This window comes from Polistes canadensis, unplaced genomic scaffold (genome assembly GCF_001313835.1).
Source record: "Polistes canadensis isolate GaletaPanama2010 unplaced genomic scaffold, ASM131383v1 scaffold_60, whole genome shotgun sequence".
Lineage (NCBI taxonomy): Eukaryota > Metazoa > Arthropoda > Insecta > Hymenoptera > Vespidae > Polistes > Polistes canadensis.
Genome location: NW_014569607.1, coordinates 225,105 through 236,139, shown reverse-complemented (window position 1 = coordinate 236,139; position 11,035 = coordinate 225,105). Strand labels below are relative to the sequence as shown.

The window sequence follows — 11,035 nt, the reverse complement described above, 5'->3', positions numbered from 1 at the left end:
TATATTCAAATCATAGCCTATTTCGTGCCTAAAAATAACGGGATTATTTGAACTTTGAAAATAGGCGACAATATTAAATATTCGTTTGATTTAAAAACTCCTTTAAAAATTTCGACTTGTGCAAAGTTCACATAGATGTCGAATTATTATAGAGAGGGAAAGAGAGAGGGAGAGAGAGAGAGAGAGAGAGAAAGATTACAATGATATAAATATGACTTTAAACAAAATCGAATAATACAAATATGTAGCGCGAGCTTCGGATAATAGGGCATTTTAAAAAATAAATAATCTTACGTTCGTAGTTATAATCTTATTCCAATCGTTCTTAACGTTAGAATAATATCGTTTCTATATGTAGGATAGATGAGATTGCAAAAGTAGTTGCAGAACAAAAATGCAATTTTTATTTTTATTTATCTAACCGTTTATACGATATCTTGTTGCATATTATCAACATATCTCTATCGCCTTTAAAGTGAATATTATTTCAAAATTGACGAATTTAGGTATTACATATTTGTTTTTTCCGATGATAAGTATAATCTTGAATTTTCCATATATGATTTTTCTACAAAAAATAACAAAAAAGATACTTTTTCAGACTGAGACATTTCGACCGGAAAAAAAGGAGATAGCAATATTTTTGCTACGCGTTTTTGGTGTTATATCATCGATGTTATCTAATGTCTTATCAATATACATAATTGCAATAATGATTAATTAGAACTTGAAATGTGTGACGTTGCAATATGATCGAGATACGATCGAATGAATTAAATATGATTATCCAATGACAATGATGGTACCCTCCTAATCCTTCTACCCTATTCTACCTATCATTCACATTACATTTTAATATTTAAGTAATCATTAACTTCCTCTTACGTCAATTGTTTCCTTTTTTTTTTTTAATCTTGTACAAAAAAAAAATGTTGCTGATATATATTTTAATCCGATGAAGCGTAGTGAGATTTTATCATCGCATTATGTTAGCCTAAATAACATTAGATAAATGATTAATAATTACAATTGTGAAGAAAGATAATACAAAATATGTAAGAAATCGTGATGGATGTCTAAAAATACTGATACGAAGTTTGTACAATTATCTCGATTTAAATCAGCATAGTTATGTTAAACGTTAGATGTTTATTCTGTCTAATAAATAGAATTGACATCCATTACGAGACACGAGAAATATTTTTTTGGCTGCTCCTCATTTATGCGAGATCGTTATTGTTCTTACGATTTATTTCTCGAGAAAATAGACAAATTTTTCAATTATATTTAATACTTGTAATATTATTAAGAAAAATGTTCAAATCAACCGGAGGAAAAATTTTAAGCGATTTTCGTTAATTACAATTTGTCCAGTCAAAAAGAATAATATATTTTCTCAACCGACTTTTGATGTGTCAGAGACAATTTTACTATTCCCTATGCAAATTGTGTGATAGACAGTTTGTAATTATTAAAGAATAAGAAAAGCGGCGAAGTAATTACGAGAAAATAATAATTACTATCTTCTTTCGATATGTTTCTCTGCTGACAAAAAAAATAATATTCATTACGTTAGATAATTTTTTTTGTAGAATTTTCCTCGTTTCCTGTCGATTAGTTTTCCGATTCTATGTTATTATTTTTCTTGGAAATAAAAACTATCGTCGAATAAATGAAACTCTGTAAGTAGATTCCGATAGGATCGATAGAAATTAATAAAACGAATCATCGATCGAGCGTTAATTTAAATTCAATTGGAAATAATGATTATTCAAATGTCATCTCGAAGCGCAACGAGATAGTTTAGACAATGTGTTCAATTGGACTCATCAAACCTCGGAAGGATCATTTTGTTAGTCGAAATCGATCGACTTACGAAGAATCGATATATATGTACGTTACGATACAAATATTCTATATACGAGTACGTAGGAATATCGCTGAGTTTACAGGAAATTGAGGAAAAATATAAAAATTGCAAAAAGCTTTGTAAAGTGATATATATAGAGAAGCACTTAACTTGTTCGGTACGTTAAGCTAATGGTAACAAGCGTAAATGATTAGAATGTTTCTTCGGAGGAAGAGGACGTTTACGCATTTCACCTACAATCGTGAGATCGAATTATTGGTGTCTGTAAAGGTATTATATTTTCTTACGGTACGCGATAAATAGCTCTACCGCTTTTGACTAATTCAAAAATCTCGGTCAGTTCAAATCGGTTGCTTTATTCTCTCGATACTTGACATATATATAAACAATGGTTGCATAATTGCAACTTTTATTATCCCGAATTCGAACAAATCGATCTTTAACGATGTATTGTTACACGTACGACGATTATGATGGTCACAATAAACTTAACCGAATTGAACCGATCAGAGTTTGAAGCTAATTATGAAATTTCCTTAGAGGTACCCATTGTTTGAACGTATGTAAATACGAATCGTCTTTGTCCGAATGCTCGCATTATCCAAGAAATGTGAGAACGAATCCGAAAAACAATCTCAAATCGTCTTGAATGTTCACTCATTCGAAAGGCGTTTTCGAAAATATTCCATCGACTCTGTGATCGGTGATTTTTAAATTTAAACGCCTGAATCTCAACGGGCTGCTGCTCTTATCACCCGATCGATCGATCAATCGATCGATCAATCGATCGATCTGTCTTAACAAACGTAAAATAAGATTACGACTAGCTAGCATAACGACGACGATTGACGATTGAAACTCGCTGATTCCACGTTCTCATGGCAAACACAATTAAAAGAGCAACAACATGAACACACTACACTAATCTATATAAAGTATTTATTATAAATAAGATATAAACAAAAAAAAATAAATATATATATAAAATTATAAATATATTATATTAAATTATATTATATAATTGTTCGCGCGCGAACAAGATGCAATTTTTTGGTACAATAAAATGAAAAAAAGGATACGAGCCAATCTCGTCGGAATATATCATTATTTCTTCTAAGCTTCGACACTTTGAAATTTATTTTCATCCCCCTTTTCATTCTACGAATGTATTCATATTCGGATAGAGAGCAAGGAATGTTTCTTTTTTTAGCTTGAAACGCGCGATGTGTCTTATCGAAAGAGCCGAAATGTTTGTTTTTTCACGCGGCCGTCTGCAGTACCGATGGATGATGATGATTCGTAATTGCGCGCGCATCCTCTACCTCTTCTCTCGTCCCGGAGGCGCTCGAATTTCATTTTAACTTTTATTTTTATTTTTCGCGATCGTGTGCCCTTCGTCGTCGTCGTCGTCGTCGTCGTCGTCATCTTCGATCCAATTCAATTTACGAAATATTATTAACCGTATCAAATGGAAATGTCATTATTTTGAACGAATTAATAAAATGAAAAAAGCAGGGCAAATTGAAGAAAGCATTAGAAAAACGATTGCGTCGTGGCTCCCGCCATAACTCTATCTCTCGAGTATCTACACTTTATTTTTACAAGCCTGTTTAGCTTGGAAATACGCGCTTCAAAGTGCCACCGTTTGCGTTCTCAAGCAAAGTGCGGATAGATAAGAGCGAACAGATGGTATTTCAATTCTGTAAATAGTCGATTGGCAATTTTCGTTGACTTTTTCAAAAATCGAATGTATCGATTATTGAATACTCCTTTCTTTCGAGAGGAATATTTTTACGATACGTAAAAAAAAAATATAAAGAAAAGTAAAAAATTGTGTAGGGAGAATCGACGATAAGGGAAAAGAAAAGAAAAGAAAAGAAAATAAAAAGAAAAAAAGAAAGAAAAAGGAGAAAGATCGAGAGAGGATTGGGCGGAGAACGACGCGACGACCAGGAGGCCGCCGCCATATCCAAAGGAAGGTTGAGTAGTGGGGAGGCATGCGCAGGAGTCGCGGTTCGAGTTGCGCGGTGGCTTTGACTACCTTCAGTTGTGCCGGGACCACCGTGCGGTTCGAACGTCGTTTTTTGTTCGGTTCACTTTTTCGGTCATTTCGTCAGCAAGTGTTTGCGCGCGCGAGTGTGTGAGTGCGCGCGCGTATCGAAGCGCGAGGAGCGTTACTATCGTGATATACATACATATATATATCTGTATATACGTATATATATATATATATATATATATATATATATATATATATATATATATACATATGTATACGATCGATCTACCGATGAGAAACGTTTGTTCTAACATTTTCGGTCGTTTTCTTCGATTTTGATTCCACGAAGATCTTAATAAAATTCGCTTAAACGTAGCATTTAACGATCGAGATTTTTTTCCGAGTCATTTACAAAGGATAAAGTTGAAAGAAGGAGAGGGAGAGAGAGACAGTGGCAAGTGTTCGTCTCGACGACCGGTGCGAACACACACACGCACCGCCTCTTCAACGATTTCGATCGACACAACGTGAAGACAACGACGACGACGAGTGTTCCGGCCTATCGCCGACAAAGAAGTGTGAGTAAACACGTTTTTCTCAACGTTCTTAACGATATATTCGCTATATATATTCGATATATTGAAAGGCTTTCGTAGCAGGTGCAAAGTGCACACTTCCTTAATCTCTTTTTTTACATCTTTTTTGTATTTTCTTTTCTTTTTTTTTTCATTAATTTTGTCATAACTTATCCTACGGCAATATTGTTTCATATTTAATTATTCCATACGCGGGGAAATCCTCGTGTGCTAATTGACCAATTAAATTTGTCCATAATAACTTTTATTTTAAAACTTTGAATAAAAGAAAGTTTCTGTCTTTCTCGTCGGATACTATAGTTTCGTAAGACACGTAATTCATCAAAAAGGCGGGTTTTCCTATTTGGAACGTATGCGAACAAATTTTGAACGAGTTCGCGAACATTAATGTGCGTGCTTTTATTTTTTCTTCTTTCTTTACATGCACACACTATGTAAGTAAGTAAGTAAGTGAGTACGTGCCGAGCATATACATGTGTAAAAAAAAAGAGATGGAGAGAGAGAGAGTATAGCAGTATCGTCTTTACGGTTGTGTCGTCGCTGTCATCGTAGTGTCGTCGTCACCATCGTCGAGTTCACTCGAATGGACTCGTTCTTGACGAGGGTCAAGTGAACCTACAGCTGTTTAACCCTTTCTTCCTAAAATTCGCCCAAAGAGAATCTACTTATTCTTAAAATAGATATTTTATTTGTGAACCGGACTTGAGCCTCCTTTTTCTATTCTACGAATTTCAAATTTTCTAGTTCGCTGTATACATTAAAAGAAGAAATCGAAAGAGAGAAAGAGAGAGAAAAAAAAGATTCATTCTCTCTTTCTCTCATATTTTTCTCATATACAGGGTCTTCTGTTTGTTTAGATATTATCTTACAGGTATAACAAGGGAAGCAACAAATCTAGTATTAGCCTCTCAACGATCTCTTCTTAGATTAGTATCACTATATCCCCGTTAAGTTTACAAAGTCATTGAAAGATGATATTTAGTATAGCTACCGCATGAACGGGAATGTAAGTTGAACGATTAGATGACTCTTTTCGAGAAAATAAATTTTTATTTCAAGAGAAATCAACGAAAGGTTGTAAATTTTACTTTTTCTTCTTCTTCTACTTTTTATTATCAAGGACAATGAATCACATAAGAAATAGATGCTTACATCTTGCTTATCTTGGAAGAGAAAAAAATGTGCGCACGTGTTCTACGTGTCTTCTCAGCATTTCTTAAACGGTGATCCCTTTAAATCGCTGCATATCAAAGCTGACGATCCGTGTGATCGACGATGAAGCTTCTTTCGAGTTCACCTTGAATAGAGCAGGATCGTCTTAAAAACGAAAGAGAGAGAGAGAGAGAGAGAGAGAGAGAGAGAGAGAGAGAGAGAGAGAAAGAGAGAGAAAGAAAGAAAGAAAGAGAAACGTAAGGAACCTGTTACGCGTCGTACCGCGTGTGCCAAGCATTAGCCAGCTGTATTTGAACTTACGAATCGGATGCCATTGTTATTCTCGCAAGTGAACGTTCAACAAATTATGTTCGATAAAAAAGTTGTCTTTATTTTAAATTACCACTCATATGTAAGTAGTTAGGCATACACACACACACACACACAAATATATATATATATGCTAGTAATTATAGTAGTAGAATAAGTCAACCATTTGGAAAAAATGTATTTTATGATTTATTTTATAACATGAAAGATAATATTAATTTTGTAATCATTTTGATACATAATATCGATAAGAGAAGATTCGGGACGTGTATTTACGTAAAATATCTATGTTTAGAAACGGACCTTCCAGGATGCGACACGTTTTACGTATCATACCTTGATTACCAAGTTTGCCCTTATTTAGCGTTCTGTATCGTTTAGCATTAACGACTATAATGGAACTAACCAGCGGTTGCGGTATTGGTATTGCGTTTAACGTTATTCCACGTGTGCGCTCTTGTCTCCTAGCACAGTTGGTTACAACATGCTATTCCTACTGTATCTTTTTGAAAACTGGTATGGTAATAACTGACTCGTTTGCTGATACCAGCAAACGCATTGTATCGATAGTTCTTCTCTCTGTAAATTCTACGAAAGTTTTATTACGTAACTGAGGAAGCAAGAACGAGAAAGAAAGAAAGAAAGAAAGATAGAAAAAAATGATTTTACAATGATACGCACCCATATATAATATTTATTCTTTTATTTAATTTTATTACATTAGAATTATTTCAAGGGAGTAGCAGGTTGCGCGGAGATTAGATAGAAAAATAAAAAATGATATAGAAGAAACGCGTTCCCACAAAGCATGTATATTGTTTCTACGCGAAAGTAGATATAACATAGATGTAACGTAGTCGTTTAGTAACCCACTTTATTTCGTTGTAAAACGGATATAACGCTTTATAGACCATCCCAAGCTGGCATACGATCGAACCCGGTAAAGCGAATGGGTTATTGACATCGCACACAAGAGGAACGACGTTGCTTCGTAGTTTTATATTATTTTCCTTCGTCTTTATAGATTTAGATAGTTAGATATAAACGTAAGTGCATCTCGTTTCATTATTTTTCGCAGTGATTGACGATTGATCGATTGGCCCCGCTCGTGAAAATTTCAAAACTCGAGTAAATGTTACTGCAAAAGTTAAAGTTCAATTGGTTTTCGAGAAGAGGAAACGATATTGTTTCGTAATAATCAACATCGCGTGCTTTTATTCATTTTATTTTGCATTCGTAGGTATTCGTAGATTACGTGTAGGGTTAAGAGCATCATTTCATTATTTTTTGCAACGATTGAATAGTCAATTCGAAACTTTCAAGACTCGACTAAAAGTTATTGCCAAAGTTTAAATCCGATTGAGTTCTTGTGATGTCGATTTCCTCTCTCTTTCTCTCATTCTCTTTCTTTCTTTCTTTCTTTCTGGCAAGATACGCAACGTCTTGGAAAATTATGGATGTTATTCTTACGGCGCGGTGCGCCATTGAAGATAGCCGTTCTTCGTCCATAAATTAAAAGGTGACGTTTGCCTTGGTGCATTAAGTTTTATCAAGGACGATTTCTCTCTCCCTCTTTCCTTCTCTTTCACTATTTCTTTAACACTTACTCTCTCATATTTCGGAACGAGATTCAAAAAAGAATCGCGCAAAAATATCGCTAACTATCGATGCGAGTAGTAGGTGGAAATCCTTGGAAAAAACGAAACGTTTCATAGTCTGTAACGTAAATCTCACCGGGGGGGGGGAGGGGTGGTCGCACGATTCATGAAAACTCGATACTGTCTTTTATGAAACACGAGCCATCTCGTTGTTCCTTAGATCTGCTAAAAAAAAACCTAAGCGTGCTAGCTTAGAATGTCTTAGAAAAATTCATTTCTAACCATATCGCATTATTTAATATTATTTGTTTTTTAATCTTATCATTTTGTTAAGACAAATTTTGTTAGCAACAACATTATTTGCAATTGTAACCACGCTCCTCCAGCGTGTTCGTCGTTATTATGCGATCCTCGTAGATACCCCCAACGTTGACAATTTTCAACGATAGGATTGCAAGTAAATATTCTCATCTCTAGTATATAAATCGATGCACATCGGTGCATTTCCATTAAACGATATTGGCGGCCAATTGATTGTTACTCTCGATCGACCCCACTGTCGACAATAACAAAGAAGAAACATGCACATGGAACATCTGTCAGCTTGCTTTTTTCTTTCTCTCTCTCTCTCTCTCTCTCTCTCTCTCTTTTTACATTCTAATAACGTCTTAACGCATTTATTACAGATAGTATGTTTTAAGCATGTGAAGCACACAATATCTATGCTAATGTTTACATGTATACGAGCTTATTCACTTGTATGCACACGTATATTTTGTATACGCATGCTTGTATACGTGTATGTATCTATATATGTATATATGCGATTATGTATACAAGGCGAGAATTATATCTCGTTACATTTAATCAAGGAAGTCGAAATATGTGTTGGATAAATGTTTCACGATACTAGAAGCCACGAATTGATCGTTACATAGCATTGAAAATCTTTTACGCAAAACGAATAAGATGTTTACCGAATAACGCTTTTGTCAAATTTATTTCGATATATGTTTAGATTTGTTTCTTATTTCTCATATATATATATATTTCAAGTATTTTCTTCTAATATCTTTTTGTAAATCAGGAAAGGTAATTTAAATATAAAATGCACTGTTATTCTTCGTGGAAACTATTAATTAACGCTACGACATCGAGCATCAAACTTTATCACGTGCTTAACATTTGCCCCCCCGTCTTTTAGTCACGTGTACTATGGCTCAAGTCATTCATTATGCAATATGTATATACTTTACATGCGTAAAGCGTGAATTGCGTGCAATAAGAAAGCGTTTCTTCGAATTCGATCATTTCGAAATTTTTCTATCAAAGACTATGGTCTTGTGATATCGTATCAAAATCTTTTTTACGCTTTGATAACGCACGTTAATTGAGTCAATTAATTAATTGAACTCGTTCGGTATAAATTTCATTCACTGTTCTCAACGATCACACATTCATTTTAAATCCGTCCTCTGTTACGGCTATCTCTCGTTCATAATTTAATCGTTTCTTTCTTTCTCTCTCTCTCTCTCTCTCTCTCATTCTTTTTACGCTCATTTTCTCACTCTATCTCTATCTCTATTTCCATCTCTATTTCCATCACTTCGTTCAAATGGATTCGTATATACGCAAAGTGGTCGGTCTTTAAGATGCATTAGAAAGACATTACGAAATAATCAGCGTTGAAAAAACTTTATCATGAATACGATGAACTTCTGTTGGCATTGGAAATATAAAAGATAGAGAGAGAGAGAGAGAGAGAGAGAAAGAAAATGAGAGAGCAAGTAAAATTGTTTTACGAAATAGTATTACGAAAAATAGGTTACCAAAGATAGAACTCGAAGTGAGCTCGAACGTTTAGTTACGTAAAAGGGAAAAATGTGATTTCTAAAAAAGATTAAAAGTTATTAAGATTAAATGAGAATGCAAATATGTGAGATGTATCGAATAAATTTTTGGTAGGTCGTTAAAAAAAGAAATATCGTTTATGCACTTTAGTTTCGATTATAAACAATGACAGAATCATAAAGTAAAATAAAAGGATGGTAAGAAAGTAACTTTGAAAAATGGTAATGATAATTCTTTAACATTATTGTGAGCATGTAAGTTAAGGTTAAGGGTCAGATAAATTGAAAGGTGACCTCGTTGCGGTCCATTTGGTCGGTTGGCCAGTTGCTCGACCGGTCGTTTGTGTCCGATAAGCCATTCTTAAAATCACTTAATCTTCGATGTTTTTCGTTCCATTATTATCATACATGTATAATTTAGACGAAAACATAAATAACACTTGTGAAACTGATGTGTTTATTTATGTACGCACGTAAGAAGTTATACTTTTTTAGCGTACTAAAACGAATATAACCTCAAAAATAACTTCAATTTGCCCGCGCATCTTCAATATCGACAACTTCGTGGTGTCGATTTTTCGGTCGTATCTAACTTCACTTTTCAAAACGCGCCAAAAGAAGTATAATTTCAAAATGATACACCACGTAATCGCGTTTATTTACTTAGAATAATTTGGATGGAGCAAAAATGTTAATAAACTGTAAAAATTTGTAAATCCCTTTTACATTATGTGTATTTTATCGTATTCACTAATCATTGATTTTATAATTTTGTATATTTAAAAATATTTTCGTGTTATATCGTCTCGTATTGATAATAATTTTGTTTGTTTCTTTTCTTAGGTGTCACCATGACTAATTGGATTGGCTAAAAAGTGTAGCGATCGAGGTGTCTTCCTCCGGATTTGAAAGTATCGGGAAACTCGAAGGAGAAGCACTTGGTGCAATGGGCGAAATTCTCGGTTCGGCGAGTTTCCTTCACCTCGGCGATATCGTCAGTCTCTACGCCGAGGGAAGTGTTTCAGGTTTTCTTTCCACACTGGGGTAAGTGGATTGTATTGGCGATAGTTTTCAAAGGATTACCGAGTATATACGATTTGTTGCTCGAATGCGCCACATTTTCTTCATCTTTCTTCTCGATCGATCGGAAGGAGGAAGAAGCCGTAATCCGTTCATTTGTCGACCGTGAATTTTCTATACTCAATTATTATTATTATTATTATTCTTTTTATTCTTTTCTACACGCATTATTCGCGCTTGAAACTTATCTCAAATTTCATATACTATATCTTTTTTTTCTTTCTTTTTATGCACACACTTATCGCAATCGTCGAGAAAAAAAGGAACTAACAGATAACACCTAATAATCCTAATCCGTTCGTATTCACTAGCTTAGATATTTAGTTAACTCGGTTATTTGCATTTGCGTTTAAATTTGCGTTTAATTTCAACTGGCTAGAAAAATAAGATTGCTTTTTGGTAAAACCAACTTATTTCTATTTTTTTAACATTTTTCAAGTCCATAGAGTAGAATCTTTGTGACAGAGTCGTCTGATTATAAATTTATGATGTTTGGAAAAAGAAAACATTTGAACACACATACATACACACACACACGCGTGCGCGTTTGTCACGTATAC

At 34.1% G+C, this 11,035-nt stretch overlaps 1 protein-coding gene across 14 annotated transcripts in view; it reads left to right on the top strand.

The window, feature by feature from the left end:
* The first annotated feature begins 3,245 nt into the window (after positions 1 to 3,245).
* The window catches only part of LOC106785965 (inositol 1,4,5-trisphosphate receptor), a 30,655-nt gene continuing 22,865 nt past the window's right edge, over positions 3,246 to 11,035 (top strand). For 5 of the 14 annotated variants that reach the window (XM_014746856.1, XM_014746861.1, XM_014746855.1 and 2 more), the window contains exons 1-2: positions 4,135 to 4,447; positions 10,239 to 10,439. In XM_014746856.1, coding sequence (XP_014602342.1) covers positions 10,342 to 10,439 — 98 coding nt within the window. In that variant the 5' untranslated portion in view covers positions 4,135 to 4,447; positions 10,239 to 10,341. Of the gene's footprint in view, positions 4,078 to 4,133; positions 4,448 to 10,238; positions 10,440 to 11,035 lie in introns of those variants that run through there. The other 9 variants (XM_014746858.1, XM_014746865.1, XM_014746864.1 and 6 more) reach the window with 5 other exon arrangements.